General features: G+C 41.1%; 1 protein-coding gene across 1 annotated transcript in view; it reads left to right on the top strand.

Moving 5' to 3' along the window:
- The window catches only part of TSPAN7 (tetraspanin 7), a 128,786-nt gene that overhangs the window by 86,850 nt on the left and 14,306 nt on the right, over window positions 1-27,630 (top strand). Inside the window, exons 2-4 of the mRNA XM_012448120.2 lie at window positions 19,054-19,242; window positions 23,995-24,069; window positions 26,847-26,942. Of these exons, the coding sequence (XP_012303543.1) occupies window positions 19,054-19,242; window positions 23,995-24,069; window positions 26,847-26,942 (360 nt within the window). The remainder of the gene's footprint in view (window positions 1-19,053; window positions 19,243-23,994; window positions 24,070-26,846; window positions 26,943-27,630) is intronic.

The following is a 27,630-nucleotide window of genomic DNA, read 5'->3' as shown; positions in this document are numbered from 1 at the left end:
ATCACCACAGTTTTCTGATGCTGTACAGAATGCAGTGTTTAAAGTCAGGCTGAACATATAGGCTGCTTCACAGTCCCTGTACTTTATTTCAGGAGGAAAGGGATGGCCAAGTCTGATTAACAAGTGACAGGCATGTTAATCAGTGGGTTGCTCTGCTCACAGCTTTTTCTGACCATCTGTTCTCCTAGCACTTGCTGATAAGATGGGGCATTGGGACATGGCCCTGCCCTCATCACAGCTGATGGCTTCCTAGAGGTCACCTGACCTGAGATGGGCCCCATCAGATTATCTCTTCCATGAATTTGAAATTAGTGTTCAACCCAAGAGGCAGAGGTTGCAGTGAGCCAAGATCCTGCCACTGCACTCTAACCTGGTCAACAGAGCGAGACTTTGTCTCAAAAAAAAAAAAGTGTTCAAGGCTGCTCACCAGTCTCTGTTGGATGTTTGAATTGGGAATGCTCTAATGGGAGGCTTTGGTACAGAGAGAGCCAGTGTGCACAGATAGAGAAGAATGCAGCAGATGTGCAAGAGAAGTACATCCCAGAGCCCTGCCTGTAGGGAAGGGTAGCTCCCTTGACCTCCTGTCCCAGGAGTTACCAGCGGCTTGTGCTTCCCCAGGAAGCCCTCAGGAAGCCCCTTGCTCAAGGTGGCATGTATCATCTCTTGCTAGTAGCCACGTAATCTGTGATTAAGATACTTTATGATTGAATAGTATAAGGTAAAATGAGTTGGGAGAACAGTTTAGTAAAAATAATATCAATTGTATCAAGAATTGTATCAAATAATATCAAGAATATAGCCATGGTGCCTGCTGGTCCATCCTGCCATGAAGCCAGTACAGTCCTTGGTCACAATCACTCACAGTGTATGCTAGGGCTTCAGACAGCCCTTGGCTGTGAGTGAAGACATATGGTAAGAGCCAGTAGATTTCCTGTGCCCGGGAAAACCATGTCCTTGGCCATAACTTGTTCTGGCCCCTTCAATGCTGCTTTAAAGAGTGGTCACTGGGCCAGTCACTTTCAGCTGACACTGTCAGAGGGGAAGGATTTCTGCTGCTTGCTGAGAAGCCTTAGCTTTCTAAAATAAATTGTTTTGGTGACGCTTGGGGAAGGAAGAGGCTTACATCATTGGCCTTTGAGTTGAGAGACCTGATTACCAGGTTATACTTTTCTGGACTTCTCATTTGTCTAAGACCACAACAGTCATATTTGTTTCTAAGCACAACATGGAAGGAATGCAACAGCTTTTAATGCTGGTTCCAAACTTGACTATTGCATCTCTCTAGCCTTTTTTAGACATTCAGGCTCCCTGCCTAACCTCTCCCATCTCATGTCCTCTTAGCAACCTCAGAAACCAAAGAATGCCCTGTTAATGTGTCCTTGATGAGAGCTATTTGCAATCAAAGTGCTCCTTCTGATCACATTTTATTATCAGGAGATATATATATATATTTAGTAACAGTCCCATGAGGGACTCATCTTTTCATTATCAGGAGAGAGAGAGAGAGATACACACATACACACACACACAGACACACACACATATATATATAAACTATATATATATAAACATATATAGTTAATATATAAATACATATTATATTTATTATATATATTATTTATATAGTAATATATATATTATTAATATAATATATATTAACATACATATTTATTAACTATATATATATAGTTAATAACAGTCCCATGAGGGACTCATCTGTTTTCAGGGAGCAGATGACTGGGGGTGCAGATAACATGTTCACAAAGTCTTAGAATACAAGGTAAAAATGTTAGTCATAAGAGATATGCGGAAAATCTTAAGCACATTCAGAAGAGGATGAAATGATTATTGTCTTTGAGTGTCAGGAAAGGCCTCTTGGTGGAAAAGACATCTTTGTTGTGCTTTGAAGGGCAGGTAGGACCTGGTTGGTCAGCGATGGGACAGGAGGACTGAGCAGGTAGAGTCCATCATGTATCCTGCAGGAGCAAGCTCCATGGTTGTGTTATCTCTGGGTCCAAAGTGGAATTGTATTTGCCCCCAAAGCCATGTGGAGCTGTGTAATTTTCTATAGGCATAGATCTCTTGTGCAATGTACCATTACTAATAGCACCTTATTAGACACTTCTTCTTTTTAATTCCAATATACGTCAGGTTTTTGACAGAATCTTTGTCTATATGTGAAAAGTATGAAGGTTGCAACTATAGCTTTTATAAATTTATCTTTAATCAGCTTCACTGATTCTTAAAGTCATCCAGGATTTCTAACTCTAAGAGATGTAGAGTATATTTGCTTATGGAAAATAGAAGAATTAAAACAATAAAGCAAATACTATTTCCAGTGCCATACCCTCTTTTAAAGAACACAGCTCATTTTCATTGCAACCTCATTACACTGAACAAGCTTTTCTCTTGCTCTTAATGTGACAAAATTATATGACCTATCGCTTCTTTTGAAGATCAAAGGAAATGAAACTCCAGATCTGGGGAAATGGTTTCCCTAATTCCTGTGCTGTTAAAGCTCCTATTCATCCATGTATGAAAATCCAGGGAGATAATTGGCTAGCAAAATCACAAGACTTCTGGGACAATAGTCTGAATGAGGTCAGTTTTTGAGAAACAGTGCAACTTAGCCCTTCCTGCTGGATTCCCAGCCATAGGACTTCTGTGCCATGGTCGCATCCAGAGTTTCTGTGGGGCTGCCCAGAAAGCTGTTTACCTTCTGTTGTAACACCTCCCAAGGCAACCCACTCCACTTTGGGCAGTGCCTATTATTAGAAATTTCTTCCTTGTAATGAGCCAAAATCTGTTTCCCTATAACTTTCCCTAATACTGGCTTAAATATAGACTTTTGAGGACTAGCCTAGAAACATAGCCATGGTGTGTAACACTGTTTCTCGAAGAAAATGCATTTTGAATTTCAAACAAGTATAATATATAAATAATCTGGAACACAGCCCAGTTCATAAAATGGAGCATGCCTAGTAAGGGGCACGGGAAGTCTGGCCCAGGAAAGGAGAAGGGAAGAGACCAGCGCCCACACGTTCAGTTTGTAGAGTTCATTTCTTCCCACTCTGCCTTTACCCATGTTTCCTGGCTGTTGAGAATTAGAAACTGCCCAAGAAACCTTGCTGTGGAAATTGGTTCAGGGTACTGGTTTCCTTATAGCTCACTCTTAGGAAGCACTTAGGCAGTATAAAGAAAACCAAGCTTCTCTTTAGCACTCACCTACCTAGAGGAGGAGGTCAGTGACTGGATAATATTGGACAGAGGAACTCAGCCCTCAGCCTTGCCTGCTGTTACTTACACTGCGGCAAGAGGGAGAGTATCATAAGGGCCAGGAAAACTGCCTTCAAGTTGGACAGAAATTGACTGGACTCTGGGCTATACCACTTATTCGTTTTGTGACTTTGAGCAAGTTGCTGAAAGTCAACAATGGAAAGCCTCAGGTTTTCATCTCTGAAACGGAGATTAAGAATAAATGTGATGAAGCGTATAAGGAGCACGGTACTGCTTAATAAATGTCATTTATCACATAAATACACTGTTAACTGTGTTTTTGGACTGTGCCCTTAGTTCATGAACAGCCAATCAAATCCTCCTCCCATGCTGTGGGGTGAGCAGATACGATGAGGCTGCATTATCTGGTGACTGAGCCCATCACTTTTGGTCAGAGCTACTTTGAAAGGCGATTCCACAGTTTCAGAGTGGTTTCTCCTCATATATGTTGCACCCGTGGCCTCTTGTTTCTCTTCTCAGGGCCAAAACCAGAGTACTTAAGTTTCCTAAGCTTTCATTCTAGAATGTGCTTGGTGGAAAACCAATACTCAAGATGCTACAGTTTTCTGTGTGTTTGTCAAGCTTTATTGATTCTTCAGATCAGTCCTTCTATAGGTTTGTTCCTGGTGCTTATGATATTGAACGTATCTGGTTCACCTTGACATATACATGAAGATACTTATTTCCCATACTGGCTTTTAAAGTTGCAAACTATAGCTTGGAGTGGAACATGCTTTCATTTCTATAGATGTACCCACTTGAATGTAGGGTGGTGGGGTGGGGGATGGATAGCCTTTTAAAATAAATTAAATATTTGCCATGCCCATAAATCTTATTTATTTTTAATTATGGCAGCCAAATTCTCAGGGTTTATTCAAGGACAAATCAGTGCCAGGATGGATGACACTGACTTGTGAACTCTTCTTATAAAAGAGTTAGGAGTAAAGGATTGAGGAGCAAGAACCTTCTACAGACAGGCTAAAGAGGACATTAAAGGAAAGCAGTGGTGGAGGGTCAGAGCTTTGTTCTGCTATTTCGTAGCGATGACCTCGGGTATGTTTCATAGGGTTATTAAGAGGATTGAGCCAGATAGAGCATTAAAGCACTTAGCATAGTGCAGGGCACACAGATAGCCCCTCAGTTGTACATTTTTTAAGAGAGGGAATTCTTACAAAAATGCCATTCATTCTCTTGGCTCCTAACCATCAGCTACAGACCTCATAGAGTTATAAGTTATTAGACCTTCAAATTACTTTTCTATTAGTGGTGATGGATTAGCAGGAACCATTCCCATGCTTTCTCATTTAGTCCCCCTTGTGGCCAAAAGCAGACATTTATGAAGCATGTGCTGGATTAGAAGCAATTGATCGAAGAATGGGTTTTTATCTGAGTGCATCTGCCAGGGCCTTACAGTAGTCAGGCCCACCATTTGGCCTCCTTGATGCAGTGCTAGTGACAATAGACTTTATGCCTCCAAAGTTCACACTTACTTACCTGCCTGCTGTCTTGTATTCGATCAGTTAGCAAATATTTACTGAGCCCCTCCTATGAGCGGGCATTTGTCTTGGCCTTGGGGATACGCCCATGAATAGGACAAAAATCCTGCCCTCACAGAACTTAGCATTCATTTTGGTAGACAGACTAAGCGAGTAAGGTAAATAGTGTAAAAGGCGATAGGTGCAATGGCGAAAAATAAAGCAGGAGCCCTGCGGAGGAGTAGAATTCTGGTTTCAAATAGGGTCATCAGGGAAGGGCTCATGGAGGAGCAGAGACTTGAAGAAATGAGAGATCTTGGAACTGCAGGCAGAAGGAAGAGCAAGTACAAAATCTCTGAGACAAGAGCATGCCGAGAGTGTTGAGGGTAAGCACAGAGGCCTGTGAGGCTGCAGCAGAGTGAACCATTGAGGGCTGCAGGTCAAGTAGGACCTTGCGGGCCGGGATAAGAACATTGACTTTCTCTCTGCGAGATGAAATGTTGTGGGAGGATTTTGAGCAAAATCGTGATATTATTGGACTTAGGTTTCAACAGGATCACCTCAACTGCTGTGTTGAATAGAGTATGGGGGCAAGGGTGGATGCAAGGGGAGATGGAGGCTTGGCCTAGGGTAGTAGTGGTACAAGTGGTGAAGTGTCCCCTTTGTGCTTTTCTGAAATGTCGGATTTTTTTTTTTTTTTTGCAAAAACCATATTACTATTACGTTAAAGTTATTATTTTCATAGTACTCTGTCAACATTAGACATCTGAACTTTCCCTGTACTTTTCCCTGTTGCATTTAGTGGCAGTACTACATATATATGCAGTGTAGACATATGAGTGTTGAAAGTAAATTAAGTCACTAATAGAAGTTTTTAAATTTTTTTCCTTAAATCACATCAGTAGAAAGTTAGGATCACTGGAAAGAGAATCCTACCTTACTATTTATATGAGAATTTTGTTCTTGAACACTGCATGCATGCTTTCTTTTCCAGGTTTTTCCACATCTAATAGTAGGTCCTCTTCTAACATTATGTCTTATTGGCTCAAGTTTCACCTGAAAGGAGGCATGGATTCTTCAAACGACCCCACCCTATCACACCTCATTGATGCATAGCCACATAGAGCATGGGAATTCAATGACTTTTTTGCCATCTGAGTTCTAGTTTCTTTCTGTGTATAAAGTATTTATTAGGACAATGGTTTTGGTTTCTGTATTTTGAAGATGATAATCCTATATAGAATTATGCAAAGAAGATTTTCCCTTTTGAAAATAATGGAACTGCAGGAAAGCCAAATCTGTTCAACAACATAATTATGAGAAAGAAGTGTGCCATCTTCAGATTGGCATTTAGGTTCCCATTTATGGAAAAATTGTTATGATTCGGTTTTCCAGATTCATTTCCATCCAAAATTCACAAGGACATAGCCACTAAAAAGGAGCTGAATTTGAAGAAGAGCTCGTCACCAAGATTCATTCTGTATTTATTGAGCTCCTGCTATGTGCTCCAGTGGCACATTGTACTATAGGCATAGTGACTGGCTTTCAAATTAAAAACTGAGAATCATTGTCCGATAAGCAGTGATTCTGTTTAGATGGATATTAGGACAGAATGTTTGAACAGCATGTTGTCTTGGAAAATCAGGTGCAAGGTATGACTGAGGCTTTGGTGGATATAAAGGAGGAAAGAATTTATTCCTTCCCCACATGACTCTTAAAATCTTGATGTATTAATACAATTAATACAGGGCAGAACACAGAACAAATGCGTGGTCAGTAGAAACATTCTGTCAACGCACATTAATATATGGCTCTTGTTTATAAGCTTATTCTGACATGATCTTTTTAAAAAGTATCATAAGTGTGTAATTTGATCAATTTTTTCACAGCACTGGTTACCTGAGGAATGGAAGGAAGGGAAGGGGTTTCTCGCCACAACTCTTCCTGATGGTGCTAAGACTGTTAGTGCTCCTGGCACTCATGCGGCCTCAGTATGTATTGAACTGTGCCAAAAGATTTTAGATATAAGTGAGATCAATGTGGGGGTTTCATGAAGGAGGTGGGGCGTAGAGGGAATCCCCCAAACATTAAGCTTCCGTCACTTTAGCCACTACAGGTGGTCCTGATTTCTAAGTACGTAAATCTCCTGGTAAGTGGCTTTGCTGGCCCCAATTCCTAATAGGCATTACCTATATGATGTCTATTTATATATTTGGGTCATCATGAAACAAGAGGTATGAGCTACATTCATATAGTCTTAAACTCTGGTTTGTTTGCTTCTTTCTTTCATGTGCTCTTGGACTCTCAAAGTTGAAATAAGACCCTCGCTATTAGTATAGATCAAAAACCTAAGTCCTGTTTTAAACATTTGCTAGGAGAACTCAACAATGCTTACAAAGAAAAAGTAATGCCAAGAGGCTCAGAATAAACTACCCTTAACATTCCTCTCTGATGTAATAGAACGTTTCTCAATGTATGAATATGTGTGCAGTTAAATTCTTTTTTCTTTTTGCTTAGGGGGAAGAAACCTGAAGCCCATAAGCTCTTAGGGTAATATAAAAGAAACGAGAAGCCAATTCAATAGGGCTTCCCATTCTTTCTCTTTTCCCAGTGGGATATACAGAGTACCTAATACCATGTTCAGGAATTTTCTGTGACTCTATTTGTTGAATAATGGAATTAAGTATAAGGTAGAGCTGCTTGGGCCTCATTTGAAGGAGTTTAGTTATTCAAATAGTAAAAGCCTCTCTTAACAAGGTGGTATTTATTGTTATTTTAGCAGCTGTATACCCTGATTTTTTGTGACAGGCCAATTTCAAAGATCTCTACCATGTTCAGATTTTTTTTTTTTTAATTCTGAAAATACTGTCACCATATGGGTCAGTTTCTACCACTTCATGGGCCCATAGGACATTAGAGAGTATTCAGTCTCTAGACAGCAGCCTCCTTGAGCCACCCCTCAGCTGAACTCCCCAGGATGAGTACAGAGCCTAGCAGGTGCAGCCCCTCGGTGAATGCTGTTGACCAGGGTCTCTGGCATCCTAGCTAACAGTTGAATTTTATTTTTGCCCCTCTGAGGACCACTGGGCAATTCAGAAAAAAAAAAAAAAAAAAAAAAGAACTCTAGCACTGGAAGGGCCCTGTGGCTAGTCCTGCCACTTTGTAGATAATGAACTAAGACACAGATATGCAACATGACTGGTGTAAGCTGGTGGTTGTGACTTAACTGAGAGAAGGAAGTATTGTTTGCTGGACTTAGAGCATGCTTGGAGCCATTTCCTATGAAATGATTAGTTGTTTCACTACACATATGAAGACCCACAGCCAAAGCTAGAATTTCTGACTTCATAGTGCTGTTCAAAGCCATTTTCATATTTTCAAAAGCATCTGTCATATGTTAGACCTTGCTAGACAACGTGCATTTTAGACTCTGTCTGATCACTGATAAAATCCAAATAGAAGCTAGAGTTTGTGACAAATCACTCTAGGCTCATAACCTAGCTCCTGAAACTTGAAGTCTATGAATTGGCTGTAGGATGTAATATTTAAATACAAAATTTAATCTCAGTAGACTGTACTGGGTGCATAAATAAAGAGTACCCTGTCTGCTCATTAGTATATGTGGGGTCAATGAATTGTGCTGGCATTTTGTTTCCCATAAGTCTCTCTCTCTCTCTCTCTTTTTTTTTTTTTTTTTTTTTTTTAAATGAGGTCTTGTTCTGTCACCCAGGCTGGAGTGTGGTGGTACACTCTTAGCTCACTGCAGCCTCGACCTCCTGGACTCAGGTGATCCTCCTACCCCAACCTCCTGAGTAGCTAGGACTATAGGTGTGTGCTGCCACGCCTGGCTAATTTTCGTGGTTTTTTTTTTTTTTTTTTTTTTTAGTGATGGGGTCTCACTATGTTGTCTAGACTGGTCTTGAACTCCTGGCCTCAACTGATCCTCCCTCCTGATTTCTCCTCCCAAAGTGCTGGGATTACAGGCGCAAGCCACTGTGCTTGGCCTTGTTTCTGATAAATCTTTAAAGGAGAAAAAGTCTCTTTCTTCCATGTCCTACTTCTTGTAATTGGCAGCCACCTTCATAGACTTGCCCACTCTGTTTTGTGTCTCCTTGCTGTCCTCTGTCTTCCAGCATTGTCCTCTTGTGTTCTAGTGACAGTCTTCCTCCAGCCTCAGTCCCTAACCTTCCCACTATCTTCTACTTCTGTTTCCTAAGATTCATTGTTCCCTCTTAGCTGTTACTTCTGGCCTCAGCCCTCACCTGCAGCTCTGACTTACTCCTGAACTCCAGCCCCACATTCACAACTGCCTTCTGAGCATGTTGCCTATGTGACCTTTGGTCACCCAAAACCCAATAGAAGACAGAGCCTGGACCAGACGGTCTCTGGATTTCCTTTTGGTTCTCAGATTCCATATTAACAAGTCAGCATTTAAGATTATCTCACTCCTCTCCCCCTTAACTTCTCTGTCTCTTTTTAATGATACCATTAACCTCTCAGCCATGTAACATGTATTGTCTTACACACACACACACACACACACACACGTACACATGTATGCATGTACACACAGATACAAAAATGATGGAGTAAAAAGGTTGAATTGGCCAAAACACTTACCTGGAGAGTTCAAAGCACATGTCTTACTGCCATTAAGATAACAGTGGGATCTTCTTATAAAAAGTAAAGCTTTTGTTATGCTAGTGAGCTTATAAATTTTTGCATGTCTGTGTAAAACTACAAACGCGTGTCCTGCTGGGCATTCTTCCTACCCTTTCTTACCCAGGAGCCTCTCACCACCTTGGAAAGCTGACAGAACAGTGGGCTTCAGGGTGACTGAGTATGTCAAGTTTGAGATTCTGACTTGTTGTATCAGAATATTAGAGCTGGGAGGGAAGCACTGGCAATCAGGTTTCTCTACCTCCTGATTTTACTGAAGAGGGAACTGAGGCCCAGAAACATCAGGTGATCTGCCCACAGTCACACAGCTCATTAGTGACAAAACTACAACTGAAGCCCTGGTCTTCTAACCCCCAGCCCAGAGCTCTAGCATTTTTAATTTTAATTTTTTTTTGAGATGGGGGTCTTGCTATGTTGCCCAGGCTGGCCTCGAACTCCTGGGCTCAAGTGATCATCCTGTCTCAGTCTCCTGAGTAGCTGGGATTACAGACGTGAGCCACCGCACTCAGCTAACATTCTTTTTTTTTTTTTTTTTTTTTCTGAGACAGAGTAAAGCTCTGTTACCGAGGCTAGAGTACAGTGGCATGATTTTGGCTCACTGCAACCTCTGCCCTGCAGGTTCAAGTGACTCTCCCACCTCAGTCTCCCAAGTAGCTGGGGTTACAGGCACCCGTTACCACACCCGGCTAATTTTTTTGTATTTTTAGTAGAGATGGGGTTTCACCAGGTTGGCTAGGGTGGTCTCGAACTCCTAGCCTCAAGTAATCTGCCCATCTCCGCCTCTGCCTCCCAAAGTGCTAGGATTACAGATGTGAGCCACCATGCCTGGCCCCAGCTAACATTCTTTTAAATATATTGAGTCCCTTTCTACCACTCATCTGGAATGGGTTCTCAAGCCCAGTGAGGAATCCCAACAAATTCTGGTTCTTAGTCTATTTTAAAAACACTAAGTATACACATAAGTTGTAAGAAAATTTTAAGTTATAAATATAATGGATACATATTGTTACTTCTTAAAGATAAGACCATGACATCGTAGAAGCTGCTGGTTTCTGCGTTTTTCTGGTTGCTTTCTCCACCTGTACCTAATCAGGTCCCCGCATTGTGCAATGACTTCTCCTCTTTGTCCCCTTGGCACACACACTCACATAAGAATCAGCTGAAAGAACAGTTTGTCAGGTACTTTTCCTCTTAAAATCTAATATCTGAGGAAATGAATTTTAATTAATATTATTATTATTATTTTGAGATGGAGTCTCGCTCTGTTGCCCAAGCTGGAGTGCAGTGGCATGATCTCAGCTCACTGTCACCTTTACCTCCCAGGTTCAAGCAATCCTCCTGCTTCAGCCCCCCTAGTACCTGGGATTACAGGCACACAGCACCGTGCCCAGCTAATTTTTGTATTTTTAGTAGAGACGGAGTTTCACCATGCTGGCCAGATTGGTCTCAAACTCCTAACCTCAGGTGATCCACCTTCCTTGGCCTCCCAAAGTGCTGGGATTACAGGCATTAGCCACCGCGCCTGGCCATGGATTTTAATTATTGATGATGCATATGGAGTTTTAGTATCATGCATTTTCTTCTGAGTTACAGAATTCTCTGGAGGATATTTCACAATACCTCTGTGTGTAGTTGCCAGGAAGGAATTAACCTGTAAACCTCTGGGATGATTGAATTGTGGGTCTCCTAAAATGCAATCTAGCTAAGACTTCTGCCTATGATCTTGCCTGTTTCCTTTTGTTGGTTTTTAGTTGCAGTGCTTTCTATTCCATATGGCTACTTAGTAAGCAATCTCTTTTTGATAGCTTGTACCTCTGTGATTCAATTTTTGTTTTTTCAATTAAAAAATTTTTTTTCTTTAATTGCATGGTATAGTAAATATGAATTTGTATCATTAAAAAAATGTGCATATATTCACATAGAAGGTGGGGATTATGAACCTCGTCTTAAGAATTTAGTGAAGGGAAATGAGGACTTTACCCTCTCACACCTGGCACAGCAGCTGCAGCAGTTTCATCATAAGGTCTGTGGTCTGCATGCACAAAACAGAGTGGGATTAAGTAAAATGCCTCTGGACAGGTGAGAAAGGTGGAAACCCTCTGTTTCTGGCACCTCTCTGAAGATCAGGATGCTACAAGATCTGCAGAGAGACTTCTCAGCATTAGCCTGGTTGACCTGGCAAGAGCAAGGGAATTGTTTATATTGGCTGCCTGCTCCCCTAATATCCATTTTAGGATTAAAATAAACCTTAGTAAGTCTGTTTCAGAGCATTTTGGATACCCCTTGGCATATTTCCAAACCTATCTGTAAGTTTTCTTCGAGTGTAATTTTAAAGTAATATGTATCATCACACAGAAGCCTTTTCGGTTCTGATCTAACTTTTCTGATGCCATGATTATAGTTTTATTCTGCCTCATCACCAAGCCTAAATTGATAGGAGCTAGTGGTACTTTGCTACCCATAAATTTTGAGCTGTGTTGTAAGCACATAGAAAATGAGATGCTGGGAATAAGCAAGACAGTGAGAGCCTCAGCCTGGTTACTGCTGATGGAAGGCTGAGTCTGCCATCCTGGCTTGTGGTTGATTTGAAGCATATAAGGTGGTGCTAGTCCTTCACCAGGCCACTCATGTAGTTTATCTATGGTCTCCTATCTGTCTCCTCCTCGAACCACAGCATTGGCTGCTTGCTGATCAATTCTTCTGAGAAAGAAGCAAAAGCTCCATGAGAAAGGTAATAAATGCTAATGATTGATTTAGGGATTTGAGGTCTCTGAGGAGCTCAGACACACAATTTCTTTGGTGAACTCTGAACTTTCTCATTGCAACTCAAAGCAGGAGAGAGATGCTTAAAAAAAAAGTCCCTTGCTTTTTAGTTTGAAAGTCATGTTTGAAATATGACTTTCCTGTGGGTGCTTGCAAAAGTACATGTGTGGAGTGAATGTGTGTTGACAGGAGCCAAGAAAAAAAAATCATACATACGATAGTGGTTTTTGTCTTGGGCTTGTCTTTGTATGGTCTTTATTCTCAGTGAGAAACATTTTTATAGTAAGAAGAATGTGAGAAAATTCCAGTTAGAGTGTTTTATGGATCTTTAGCCCTTTGCTTGTAGGTGTGTTTTCTCCTTCAACTACCAATTTCTTCTAACACCCACCTCACGTCCACCACCACTACTGCCACCAAATATGATCTTAGTCACCTAAGGGTGTGCCGCAGCCTGACCATTTTCTCCCTTGTCTGTTTAATCTTTTCTTCTTTGTCTTTAGCGTTGTTATTTCCCCAGATTACTGACCCTCAATGGTCCAGAGTGGCATTCTTACCATTTCTGATAGTTCTTCACAGAGGCTCAGAAGTATAGCAAATAGATGGCTAACATGAAACTTCTTTTACTTTTTTTTTTTATCAAGGAAGGAAGGAGGAAGAGAGGGAGGGAAAGAGGGAGTGAGGGAGGAAGAGAAAAAGAGAAGAAAGAAAGAAAGAGAAAGAGAAAGGGGGAGAGAGAACAGGAGTCTTGCTCTATTGCCCAGGCTGGAATGCAATCTAAAAATAGGTATTAAAAACCTCTTTTATGCTGATAATTGTGCTTAACAGCAAAGACAGGAAGGAATAAGGGAAGAAAATAATAAACAAACAGCCAACCAATATTTCATTTAAGTCTGTGAAATGCTATGCAAATGCTGAAGAGTGATTTACTTGCAATTATGTAGTCACTTTCAAAATAGGTGTAATGTGATACTGAGAAAAATGTATGTTCTGTGGGCCTGGGGTGGAGAATTCTATAAATATTCACTGAGTTTACTTGTTCCAGGTCTGAGTTCAAATCATAGATGTCACTGTTAATTTTCTATCTCGTTGATCCGTCGAATATTAACAATGTGGTGTCAGAGTCTCCTGCTATTATTGTGCGGGAGTCCAGGTCTCTTTATAAGTCATTAAGAACTTGTCTAATGTATCTGGGTGTTCCTATATTGGGTGCATATATATTTGTGATCATTGACTCCTGTTGTTGCATTAATCCTTTTACCATTATGTAATGTTCTTCTTTGTTTCTTTTAGTCTTTGTTACTATTAAAGTCTATTTTTTTTTCTCTCCATTTGATTGGTACATCTTCCACCAACCATTTGTTTTAAGTCTTAGTATGTCCTTGCTTATGAGATGGATCTGGATACAGAGTACCAATGGGTTTTGACGTTTTATTCAATTTGCCTGTCTGTGTCTTTGATTGGGGCATTTAATCCATTTAAATTTAGGATTAATATTGATATTTGTGAGTTTAATGTTGTCGTTTAATGCTAGCTGGCTATTTTTCCCATTAGTTGATGTAAATTCTTCATTATGGAGATACTCTTTACCTTTTGGTAAGTTTTTGGGATGACTGATAGTGGTTGTTCCTTTCTGTGTATAGTGCTTCTTTCAGAAGCTCTTGTAAAGCAGGCCTGGTGGTGATGAAATCTCTGAGTGCTTGCTTGTTCATGAAAAATTATATTTTTTCTTCATTTAGGAAGCTTAGTTTGGCTGGATGTGAGATTCTGGGTTGAAAATTCTTCTCTTTAAGTATATTGAATATTGACCCCAACTCTCTTCTAGTTTGTAAAGTTTCTGCTGAGAGATCTGCTGTGAATCTGATAGGCTTCCCTTTATGAGTAACCTGACCTTTCTCTCTAGCTGCCCTTAGAATTTTCTCCTTTATTTCAACTCTGGTGAATCTAACGATTATGTGTCTTGGGGTTGCTCTACTTGAGGAATATCTTTGTGGTGTTCTCTGTATTACCTGGAGTTGAGTATTGTCCTGCCTTACTAGGTTAGGAAAGTTTTCCTGAATAATATCCTGAAGAATATTTTCCAGCTTGGATTCATTCTCTTCATGACATCCAGGTATACCTATCAATTGTAAATTAGGTCTTTTCACATAGTCCCATATTTCTTGGAGACTTTGCTCATTCCTTTTTACTCTTTCTTCTCTAATCTTGTCTTCTCGTTTCATTTCATTAAGTTGGTCTTCGACCTCTGATATCCTTTCTTCTGCTTGATCAATTCAACTGTTAAAACCTGTGCATACTTCGCGGAATTCTCATATTGTATTCTTCAGTTCCATTAATTCACTTATATTCCTCTCTAAATTGTCTATTCTCGTTAGGATTTCGTCAAACCTTTTTTCAATGTTCTTAGTTTCTTTACATTGGGCTAGAACATGTTCTTTTAACTCACTGAAGTTTCTTATTATCCACATTCTGAAGCCTAATTCTGTTAACGGAATGCACTCATTCTCCATCAGGCCTTGTTCCCTTGTTGATGAGGAACTGTGATCCCCTGTAGAGGGAGAGGCATTCTAATTTTGGGTATTCTCAGCCTTTTTATGCTGGTTTCTTCCCATCATTGTAAATTTATCCACCTGTCGTCTTTGTAATTACCGACTTTCAAATTAGGTCTCTGAGTGGACGTCCAACTTGTTGATTCCCAGTGCCAAAATCTGAGCAACCCACTGCGCCGGCTAAAACAGTGGCATTAAGATTCATGGTACTTTTCTGCCCGGGAATCTCCGGTCTGGCTTCCTTCTTGAGTCCCTTTTTCAATCAGCTAAATAGGTGACTCTGCCTTCCCGGAGCTTCAAACGCCGACCAAAAGGGGACCCAGTCCCGTTTACTCTGCACCGCGAAGCACCGCGCCAGCCACAAGAGTCACGCTGGTGACCCGTGGGGCTCCTCCGCTGGTAATCTCCTGGTCCGTGAGCAACAAAAATTCATCTGAAAGTGTGGCTTCCTCTTGTTCTCTGCACTTTGACTGGGAGCTACAATCCTGAGCTGTTAGTAATCAGCCATCTTGGATCTCTCTCCACCTACTTTCTTTATAATTAGCTGCTTATTTATTCATTCAATAGACATGTAGTGAACATTGACTGTGTGTAAGGTACACAGCTCCCATCCTCAAGAGGATGTGCTCCTGGATATGCGTGGGAGGTGGGTAGGGTACAGCAGCACCATGGTATACTGCAGAGTGAGTTTGAGGAGGCTAAGAGGAGTAAGTAAAGTGTGTACTATAAGAATTTAGGATATAGAGTGATTGGATGGATAGGTAAGAAGATAGATAGGATGGATAGAATTCTAGGTAAGAGGATCATCATGAACAAAGTTTGGGAACTTCCCAGAGAATAGCTATTTTCCTGGAACCATATAGAGTGCATAGGGGTAATGAGGGAGATAAGGCTGAAGAGGTGGGCTGTAGTATGTACAGAAGACCTTACATATGTGGAGTTCAGGCTTCCTAAGACACAGCTGGTTCATCAGGAGTGTTTGAGTATGACAGTAGCAATATTGGAGAAGGCCTTTCCTCTTTGGGTTATTCTTAGATTCCTAGCTCATGAGTGCTGGAAGGGACACGTCTAACCCAGTCTCCACGTTATTGAGAGGAACATGAGTCCCTTGAAAGCTTACAGAGGGATTGACTTGGTCAAGGTCAGGATGTTGGATGTTTTTTCTCCCATGCAGTATGGTGCTCATAGTATTGTGCTTGTTTGCACCCACTGGCGTACTTTAAGAGGTGCCACTGAGATCTTTATAAGGAGTCTTACTGAGATGTCATTATACGAAAAAGATACTTACACATGCATGTTTGTAGCAGCACAATTCGCAATTGCAAAAATATAAAACCAGTCTAAATGCCCATCAGTCAACGAGTGGATAAAGAAAATTGGGTGTGTGTATGTGTGTGTGTGTGTGTGCGTGCGTGTAGTATTCCACACCATGGAATACTACTTAGCCATAAAAAGGAATGAAATAATGGCATTAGCAGCAACCTAGGTGGAATTGGAGACCATTATTCTAAGTGAAGTAACTCAGGAATAGAAACCCAAACATCGTATGTTCTCACTGATAAATGGAAGCTAATCTATGAGGATGCAAAAGCATGAGAATGATACAATGGACTTTGGGGACTGGGGAGAAAGGGTGGGAGCAGGGTGAGTGATAAAAGACTACACATTGGGTATAGTGTACACTGCTCAGGTGATGGGTGCACCAAAATCTCAGAAATCACCACTAAAGAATTTATTCATGTAACCAAACACCACTTGTTCCCCAAAAACCTATTGAATTTTTTTAAGTATTTTTCTGAAAATGGATTATTTGTGTAATTTATATTATATGAGCATTTTAACAAATTGATACTGTAGGTTTTGCACTTACACAGGGAGAGGCTTCATATACAACAATGATTGCATTAGGATAAATTATGTTATGAAAGGAGAAAAGGCGTTAAAATGATCTTGGTACTGTTTACCTTAAAATCAGGATTTTTTGTTAACTTTGACATACTGCATGTAAGATTTGTTCTGGTAGCAGCTGAACTTCATGAAATCACTGGTCACAGAAATATAAGTTATCAGACTCTCATACTTGATCATGAGTATACATTTTCATTAAAGCAATCACATTCCAATAAGGACCAGCAATAGCAGTTCACAGAATACAGCTGCTCAGTTCATATTTGAAGTGTTACTGAATCTTTGGGAACAATCCCATGAAGTCGCAAGTTTCTGAATGAGGCTTATATTCAGCCTAAACAATGACTAGCTTAACTTAATTTTTGCTTTTGTTTAATACATTTACATTGTGATATTTACGGCTTAGGCTGATAATGCTACAGTGGAAAGTATGGGGGAAATTTCTCTTTGGTCCCATTTTAAATCACCTCGCAGTATTTACCTGATGTAGAAGTTGTATAAGTATTTGGTATCTGATAAGCTTATAAAATACAAGTTCTAAGACCCAGAGAAGTAAAAAATGTATTTTTTTTCTCAATGGAATAGTAAGCATTTACTCTGTGCCTGGTACCGTGCTAGACATTAGTAAAAGATGGCTCAGGCACTGTCCTTTTCTACAGTGTCCATTGTATTTTTACCCCAACGACTTGAGAGTTGATTCTTAAAATTTGATTTTAGCAGGTAAAAGGCATTTTGTGTTTGAGAAGCTGCTCAAGGAAGGTACTTTTTAAAACAACCACTGGGTGTCAGCAGAGGACTTAGAACTCGGCAACATCAGCATTCTTGGTTTTCTTAATTCAGTAGGCCATCTTCATTGGGATTTTTCAAAGGCAGTCAACCTCCACGGGGCCACTTTCTCCCAAATATTAGTGTCAAACACTTTCAACTCAACACTGCATCACAATTGTTTATTTTTGCCTAATAAAAGTAGCACTAGTTCCTCAATCTTTTTTCTGAGTTAAAACTTTTAATTCTGTCTTTCATGGTGAAGGTTCTACAAAGTAGAGAGGCTGCCGGGGTGGGGAAGTGTCACCAAACTCTTGTTGTTTCTGCTGACCTTTCCCCCTATATAAGTAGAGCTCACCCTTACCTTATGCAGTGAAAGGTACAGGGACCATTCTTGGTCCTGCACACACACACACAAAAAACAGTCTGATAATGGAGCTCGAGGGTTCCAAATTACAGAAAGTATTTTCAGAGCATAAAGGAGAGAGGCCTAAGCATCTTCACTGGCCTAGCCATTTGGTTCATGGTATAGCATACATTTGGTGGTGCTCACAGACACTAGGAACAGTGTATTGATTGACAAGGGAAGCCTTGGCAAGGTGAGTATTGATTTGTATCATACCAATTCTCTCCATTTTTCTTATCTTGACTCCTCACTTGAGTGAGCAGACTAGACAGGGCATTTGTTATGAGATATTAGGCTCTAGGGTGGGGCCAAACAGGGGATGGTCTTTCTTGAATACCCAGGTTTCTTTCAAGCTTCATGCGGTATCAGAAGTGGTAGCAGTTAGAAGGCTGTCAGTTTGAGTCACTAAGCTATTGGTGACCTGAAAGACCAGCTTGGGATTTGGTTAGAGACATAAAGCAACCCCAATGGCTTTAGCAGCTAAAGCTGCCAGGGCGTATGGCTTGCAGAGGGTGGAGAGTTAGGCATAGCATGCAGCCTGGAATCTATCCCATAAAGTAAGGGCCTGATTGATGCAGGGTTCTAGTTTAGACATGCTATAGGGATTTCCTTTGGACTGATCAGTGGGATTTGGCAAATCGCATTACAGCTAATTCCAGGAACTATGCAGATTCTTCTGTTGTTATTTATATTGAATAAAGTATTAAGACAGCACATCAATAGGGATTCAAAAATATTTGGCATATTTTGTTTTTGTGGAAATTTCTGTAATAATAATCAAAGAGAATCACTATGTTCCTGAAAACATTGTGCAGAATGTCCATAAAATATACTGTGTACACACGTGCCATCAAAGAGGGCAACTGTCATTCTTCGTGGGGTTATTCCTAGCTTGGTGTCAGACAGCAGGTGGGAGAAGAAGGCTCTCAGACCTGTAGTATGATGTGCTTTGTTAACTGCTTTTTAAAAAAGATGTTCTTTATTGTTGGCTTGACTTCTAATTAATGCAATAATTGCATATGGGATTATATAAGGGGCATACTTATTGGGGAAAAAAAGGTGTCTTTATGATGATTTTAGTTAATACTTTCTGACATTTCTCATTGCTCAGGGAATCCTACAGCAAGTATGATCTTGTTCATGGAAACTTGAGTCTTCAAATTTGGTCACATTGCTCTGTGCTGATTCTCACCTTTCTCGGCAATAGCTTCACACTCTCCTCTCCCTCTTTCAGATCACTGGGGTGATCCTGCTGGCTGTTGGAGTCTGGGGCAAACTTACTCTGGGCACCTATATCTCCCTTATTGCTGAGAACTCCACAAATGCTCCCTATGTGCTCATCGGAACTGGCACCACTATTGTTGTCTTTGGCCTGTTTGGATGCTTTGCTACATGCCGCGGTAGCCCATGGATGCTGAAACTGGTGAGTGTGTCACAACATGCTTTCTCAATCATATTTTTGTAAAAATATAAATTACATGCAGGTGAAGTGGTTTGTCTTGAGGTCACAAACAAGACCTGAACATTCACTGATTCTAATTTCAGTCCAGACTCTTTCCTAATGCATCCTTTAATCCCCTAGAGGTAAAAACAACCCCCATCATAGCCTGGCACCCTAAATCTAGTCCCAGTAGAGATGACGGGTAGATGATGACAAAGCAGTGCCCAGTGATTGCAGTAGTCCATTTGTATCCTCATGACAAGATGTCCTGTTTCAGTTTTGAACTCTGTCTTAGAAGTTTCCTTAAGCATGTGACATGCAGCTTTGGTGGGCAAGGCAGCATCCTGAACATAAGCTGACTTTCACCTCCAAGTTCCTATTGGAGAAACGCTTTCTACCTCCTTGAACCTGGCGATGCAAAGATACATGTGTGTGGTCTTCTCTGAACTTGCACTCCCTGGCTCAGTGCTATGAGAGTTGAGCTAAGCCAGAGCCTGCCACACAGAGGACGGATGCAGTGTCAAGTGTTGGCTACCAGGACCAGGGAAGGTTGCATACTCGCATAGGACAGATAAAGCAGTGATGCTTCCCAGAGGGTAAGGGCAGACTATTGAAAGGCTATTACTGTGATTTTTAACTTGTAGGTATACCAGTTACCTAATTTCTACTCACTGTTCATGTTCTTCGTTGATGGAGATGAATGTTATAGGATTTTATAGATAAAAATGAGCAAAGACCTCTCCTCAAATGAAAATTTTGTTTAAAATTATTTATTTCTGGCAACTCACTCCATGAAGGGGGAATCAGAGATTCCATCAGGGCCATGTTGCCTATCCCTGTGTAGCCCTAGGTTGTAGTAACATTTAATACCATCTAGTGACATGTGTGAGTGTGAGAGTGATTCACTCCAAAGGATCCGTCTTCCCAACTGGCACTGGGCAGTCAGTCTCTGTTGGCAACCTCATAGAAGTGGTGTTTGACTTGGCCACTTTTTATCCTGCAGACCATACAGGAGGCTGATGCCTCAGCCACTACTGATTCTTCATGTTGGCAGGCAAGCCATAATGAGGCCCATCCTGAGGCACTTCTGCTGCTGTCACCTGACACTCTATTCTAACAGGTTGAGTCTACCTTCTAGTACTTCTCATAAGCACTAGGGTTTCTTTTGATCTAGTGCCGTGGTCCTCAACTCTGGATACGTGATTAAATCACCTGGGCAGCCATTTGCAAACACCTTTGCCAGCATCCCACCTCTAGCTGATGGAAGTAGACTCCCCGGTGGTGGTGAGGCCCTGTTATCTTATTTTCTAAAAAGCTCTCCAGAGGATTCTATCGTGTAGCCAGTATTGAGAACCTTTTCTTTAGCACAATGAGTAGCAAGGGGAGAATTAACTTCAAAAGCATAGAAAAGAAAAATTTCTTAAAAAACTATCCATTCAAACAAGAAGAGAAGAGATGTGGTGTTGAGACCTGACTGATTCCAACTAACTGGCTTAAGTTTTTAGTGGCAAGAATGTAACCTCCCTGGACCTTTGTTTCCAATTGTAACAAAATAGAATTGGACTAAATTACCAAAGTTTCTCCCTGCTCAAATACTATAACTGGACAGGGGTGGGAGAGGGGATACTTTTATGTTCTAATTCTAAATTTGCCTGTGGGGCAGAAGTATCCCATAGCTGAGTATAATGTCAGAAATAGGATATGTGTATAAACAATGGAACAGTTAGTTATGGCTTCCTCTGGAGGTGGTTACATACCACACTACTGTTTTATTCTCCTAACACAAGTTCACTGGCAAGTGAGCCTTTTGGGGAGTAGAGATGCTTTTTGATTTTGGGCTTAATTTGAGTCTTTAAAAATATCTTTTAGATCAAATTTTAGATTCTACATATGTGTAAGATGATGCAGTTATTAGTCATTTCTGTCCCTGGCTTATTTCACTTAATCCTCTAGATTCATTCATGTTATCATAAGTGACAGGATTTCATTCTTGTTTATGGCCAAAGAGTATCCCATTGTGTATAGACACATTGTATCCAGTGTGTATGGACACTTAGGTTAACTACTGTCAATAGTGCTGCAATATACCTGGGGGTGCAGATATCTCCTTGACATTCTGATTTCATTTCCTTTGGGTGTATACCCCACAGTGGGATTGCTGGATCATATGGTAGTTCTATTTTTGATTTTTTGAGGAATCTCTACTCTGTTATCCATAGTGGTTGTACTAATTTGCATTCCAATCAGCAGTGTGTAAGGGTTCCACCTTTTCCACATCCTCATCAGCATTTTTTGTTTTTTTATCTAAAGACGGGGGAGGAGGGACAAACAGAGATTGGCCAATGGGTACAAAGTTAGAGTTAGGAGGAATTATCTGGTGTTTTATTGCACAGTAAGGTGACTATAGTTAACAATAATGTATTGTATATTTAACAATAGCTAGAAGAGAGGATTTAGAATGTTCTCACCATGAAGAAATATTTTAGGTAATAGATACGCTAACTACCCTGATTTGATCAATACACAGAGTATGCATATATCAAAATGTTATACTGTACTCCATAGATATGTACAATTATGTCAGTTAAAAACAATAAAATTTAAAAAATATGATTTACTTCCTTTTATGTGATAGATGCTGTACTGGGTACATATAACATTTTATTTTTCTCCCTCACTACCACCATGTACTGTAGGTTGTATTTTCATGTTATGTGATAGGAACTTGGGGTTTAGGTAACCTGCCCAAGTTCACACAGCTAAAGTATGGAAGGCTGGGATTTGAACCCTTTTATGTTTCCTTCCAAAGCTAACACTATTTCAACTCTAGTGCTTACATTTGGGAAAAAAGCTGTAACCCCTACCGACCTGTATTTAGCACAAGTTCTTCCCAATAGACTTTTGGCCAAGACCTTCTGTAGGTAAAGCAGCCACTCTCTGAAAGCTCCTAGAGGCAGAAAACTTGCCAGACACAGAAAACTGCTGATCTGGCTGATGAGAACGGAAGTCACTTGATTAACTGCCAGTCTAGAATTCTACAGTCCTCACATAACCTCATTAATTGCCAAACAACTGAAAATAACTATGTCTACTTTATGGAAGCCCAGAGAAGGCTGCCTCTTTTCTAAGAGCTAGTCCATAACAAGATAGGATTCAAACCCAGGAGGACTTCTGACGACAGAGACAAATGTCCTTTCTTCCACCTGCCTACCAACAGTTATTTTCCCACCCAACTTTCTGGAAAAATCTAGGCCTCGTGTGAGACTATCCCATCAGCAAAATAGGAGAGTCTCACATCAAACTGTGCTTTGAATTGCATTTTGTATGAAGTTGGGAGAGAAGTCATGTACATGGGGCATTCTTATAACTACACGTTTAGTATTTGAGTGGCTGTGCTTTGTAGAGAATTTTGTTAATATTTAGAAAGAAATTGATATTTTAAGCCAATATTTCCTCTTTTGATATATGTGCCACTGGGTGAGAAAAATAATTTATGATTCTGCATACATATATGTACTTTATGAGACATGTGTATACTTTACAGGTAAGTAATGTGGCCACATGCAATCTATCCAAATTCCATAGCATCATTTAGGGCCACCGCAAATGTTCAAAACCATTAGATCTTATTTTGAGATGAGAAGAAGCAGATTGTAAGACATGTGGTTGTAGGTAAGGAATCAATTTTTTTTGCCTGCTTTTCAAAGTTACCCTTAATGTTTCATAAATACCATGTACTACCCTTGAACTTAGACATGTTTGCATGAGCAGGCACATATGAAAAACTTGGAAAGTACCCCCAGCATGAGATGAAAAGCACTAAAGATGTTAGATGCTTGCAAATAACATTAGTATAGTGTATTTACTTTTTGAAAGGCTATAAACTCCATGCAGCATCCCACACAAGAGAGGCAGGCAACCCCACAGGAAAGCTGCTGTGGCTACTGTGTCCAGTGATGACCACCAATCTGAAAAGGAACGTCCTCTTGCGTGTGTTTGGCTTCCTGGGCCCAAATGGGAGGGATACAATTCCAAATGAAGCAGTTTTGTAACTGTTTCATCTGAGATGTGGTTAAGACAGCTGGAGGAGTTTGCCCAGGCAGCAGGTTCTCATCCTGGCCGTGCTCACATACATGATGGGCTAGCATTAGGGAAAAGACATTGGGCTGGTTCTTATTTCTTCTGAAAGCAGAACCAATGCTAGTAAGTGGAAGTTAGAAGTAGGCAGACTTGTGGCCAAGGGAAAGGAAGTCTTTCCAACGATTGGAACAGTTTCAAAATGGAATGAGCCACAGGGGGTTGCCTTGCAGACCATCGTAGGAAGGTGGTAAAAAAGGACCCCCAGACAGGGCAGGATGTGTCCTGTGACCTTCAGAGCAGTTTGGTTTTTTTCTAGCTCAATGATTCTAGTGTAACAAAGAGTAGACATTTTAGTTGTGAAAGTTCCTTCCAGGTTTCTCCAGGTGAGCCAAGCTGACAGGCACAATGCCGGTCTCTCAATGAATTCTCCCCAGCCTGTGTACTCCAAAACGCATATGCATATTAAACACACATTCCTAGATTGAGACTTATGTGGGGGAAATTTAGAGAAGAATGTTTCATACTTTCTCTAAACTTTGTCTAGGGAATGTGAGGACTTGTCTAATTCCCGCTGATTGAAAGTAACCTACCCTGAAGAAGCCCTCTTCTTAATCCTGATGTATCTGACTTTGTCCTCGTGTGCTTAATTTTCAGTATGCCATGTTTCTGTCCCTGGTGTTCCTGGCTGAGCTCGTAGCTGGCATTTCAGGGTTTGTGTTTCGTCATGAGGTAAGTATACACAAAGTTCAGAACTCAGTTAAGGGGTGTTTGGGAGGAGGATTCTTGAAACCTCTTGAAATGTGTAAAAAGTACATATTGGCTAGCTGGTTTCTTCAGTAGTATTGCTATTTTCCAAATATCATGTCGTATGACCTGAAATTTTCATGAAGTTCTAAATGTAGGAATTCCACCAAGCTTGAAACCTTCATTGTATATCTTCACTGTGTTTCTCTATGTAGCCACTGCATAAAATGATTCTCTCCCCAGTTTTAAAGCAGTGACTTTCAATATGGATTAAATACTCATTTAAAAATAGCTGTTTCAGGCTGGGCATGGTGACTCATATCTGCAATACCAGAGCTTTGCAAGGCCTGGGGCAGGAGGATCTCTTGAGGCCAGAAGTTCAAGAACAGCCTGACAACATAGTGAGAACCCCATATCTAAAAAATAAAAAAATAAATTAGCTGGATGTGGTGGCTTGCACCTATAGTCCCAGGTACTTAGGAGGCTGAGGAGGGAGGATCACTTGAGCTTGGGAAGTCAAGGCTGCAGGGAGGTAATGTCACACCACTGCACTCCAGCCTGGGCAAGAGAGTGAGACCCTGTCTCTATTTTTCTTTTTAAAATAGCTACTTTAATAAGGCACAAGTGTTTATCTGTATAACAAGATTTCTAAGACTATAAAGGCAAGCCAAACTAAGTGTCTTGCCGTCTCAAAATTTTATCATTGTACTCCATAAAGAATAGTAAAGCCAGAAGTAGATACACATGTGTTAAAAAGAAAAAAACAATACAGGTGGAAAACACAGAAAGTGTTACTGTGGGTCTCGAAAGTCTTGCATTATCTATTCCCAGGCCTTTTTTTTATTTTTAATTTTAATTTTTCATTAACACATCTTGCTGCACACTTAAAGGTCCCACTTTTGGGCTTGGCCAAGTTCAGTTCCCTCTGAGCTTGCCTGTGTGCTCTCTGCTCCCTTCACTATTGCCTTGTTTTTCCCTATTACCAAAGACAGTATCCCAGATGCCAAAGCTGACTCCCAGAACCCAGTTTGTATTGGTGCTGCATCTGGAATTAGGACCCCATTCGTAGTCTCTAGTGAAGTGACACCTGATGAAGTTTCAGCCTCAACATCCCTAAAAAGTGCCCCTTGTGTATGTGTGAACACCAGGAGCAGCCTGGCTTGCTCCTACCTGAGCCCTTGTGAACTTTCCTCTTGTTTGTTGCTGGGAGTGTGCTCTATGGAGGGGTTTTTCTCTTAATGGTGATTGCTGCCTAGGGCCTGGAAATCCTCATCTACCTAACGTCTTTTCCTGTGAAACCCTAAGGGCTGTTGTGGGAGGAGGGTACAATGAGACTCTGACCACCAGTGCTGGTCTTGAATTTGGCTAAACAGTCAAACTCACATGATGACAATAGGTCTCAGTGCCATTTAAGAAAAGCAAAAAGATATAACAAAGGAAGCACAGCTTGCCTGCTACGCAGCAGTGGGCTTGTTTCTCCACCACAAGTCCATAAAATGGTCCAGCGCCTATTCTGTGTACTCCCCCATCCTAAGAGACAGCTTAAGTGCAGTGAAATGAGATGACACAACTGGGTATAGTAGCCACCTTAGCTTAGAAGCTACATGTAACTGGTGTATCTACCTCTTGTAACTGTCCCATGGATATAGTTTACAGCATTTTAGCAAAGAATATGCGTAGTTAGGAGAGTCACCATACTTAGCCCTAAGCTTCCCACCAAGTAATTATTGTCATTTGCTGTTCTCCTAGTTTGGAGGCATTTCACCAATTGGGAGTCAGTTTTATCACAAATTCAGTGGCCTGGTAACACATATGACACTTCACTTTCATCACGTTTCCAGGGAAACAGAACTTGAAAGTTACCCCAAAGTCGAATGTGTTCACAGAAAAGGTTTCATTAACCTTTTTTTTTTTTTTTTTTGAGACAGAGCCTTGCTCTATTGCCAAGGCTGGAGTGCAGTGGCACAATCTCTGCTCACCGCAACGTCTGCCTCCTGGGTTCAAGCGATTCTCTTGACTCAGCCTCCCAAGTAGCTGGGATTACAGGTGCCTGCCACCATGCCTGGCTAAATTTTTTTGTATTTTTAGTAGAGATAGGGTTTCGCCATGTTAGCCAGGCTGGTCTCGAACTCCTGATCTCAAGTGATCTGCTCACTTCGGCCTCCCAAAGTCCTGGGTTTACAGGCATGAGCCACTGAGCCCAGCGAATCTTTTAAAGTTCTTGTCCTTTAGCCTTTTTTTTTTTTTTAAATTGGCCTCAATAAAGACAGCTAAGTGAAAGTTGGTTTTGCCCCACTCCTATGGTAAAATGGGGGTCAGCTTTTGACCAAACCATCAGTCATCCTGTCCACCAAAGTGGTTTGTCTTTTATGAGCCTCCTGTGTAAGAGCAGAGGAAGTTATAGAAAGATGGGCATTAATCAATTCAAAGAAAATAAGTAGAAAACTCATGCCTGAGGTTTGGCAGCTCACCATCATAGCCCTTTCAGAAATGGACTGGTCACTCCAGTAGGTCATTCAACAGGTCAGACTTTCTCTGGATTGAGGCTGAGGGGAACAATTTTTTAAATTCCTGAGCCTAACCCCCCTGCCCTCCGGTAAATGTTCTGAGCTTTTCCATCTCAAAAAATGGGGCATTGCCTCACTGGCCTACATTTATACAAAGACTTTCAGAAGAGGCTATATTAGGGTAGAAGTTGGTAAGAATTGAAGTCAGTTTGGGCTGTGGTGGACTGCAATCACATTCCTCCTTGTCTTCCATAGATCAAGGACACCTTCCTGAGGACTTACACGGATGCTATGCAGAATTACAATGGCAATGATGAGAGGAGCCATGCAGTGGACCATGTGCAGCGCAGCGTAAGTTCCAGAGGAGATGGGGGTGTGAACTATCTATGAGGTCTGGGCTTAGACTTATGGGCTGCCAGTAGGTTGGCCCAGTAGTTGATATTGATTCCGTTCTTCAACTCTCAGTCCAGTTCCATTGCCAAGATAATACTCAGTCTTTGTCCAGGCTCCAGTTATTTAGGTAATTAGTGTCAAGGAGGACCACTCCCTTGAGTGTGCCTTACATCAGTAAGGGTTGCAGGTATGCCAAAAACAACTCATTTGCTCTTCAGATCTGAACCCTTGGGAAGGAGTTAGGCAGTGAATGTGTGACAACCTTGCTTAGAGTTGGCTCCCAGAGGCTGCCTTTCTGGAATCAATATCTTCAAGCTGGGTGGAGAGCTCAGGCGAGCTGCGTTCACTGGCTGGGGCAGTGGAGTGGGTGTATAGAGTGGACCTAGAAGAAACTGAGGATCTGTTAGGTATGTGAAGGGCGTGAGCTGACTCATGCTTTGACGAGGATATGGGGGAAATAGAAGAGAGTTCCTGTCTGGGTGGCAGGTGCTGGTGCTTAAGCTTGACTGCCCATCAGGAATCACTAAGGAGGCTTTTGCTTTGGGTTTTCTTGGTTTTGGTTACTTCAGAAGCAGTCTTTTTTGTTATTTATTTTAATAAAAGTTCCAACATGTACAGAAAAGTCTTGGGAATACTACAAGGACCT

This window comes from Aotus nancymaae, unplaced genomic scaffold (genome assembly GCF_030222135.1).
Source record: "Aotus nancymaae isolate 86718 unplaced genomic scaffold, 86718_ANA_hifiasm-v0.15.2.pri h1tg000058l, whole genome shotgun sequence".
NCBI lineage: Eukaryota > Metazoa > Chordata > Mammalia > Primates > Aotidae > Aotus > Aotus nancymaae.
This window is presented reverse-complemented; position numbering and strand designations above follow the sequence as displayed.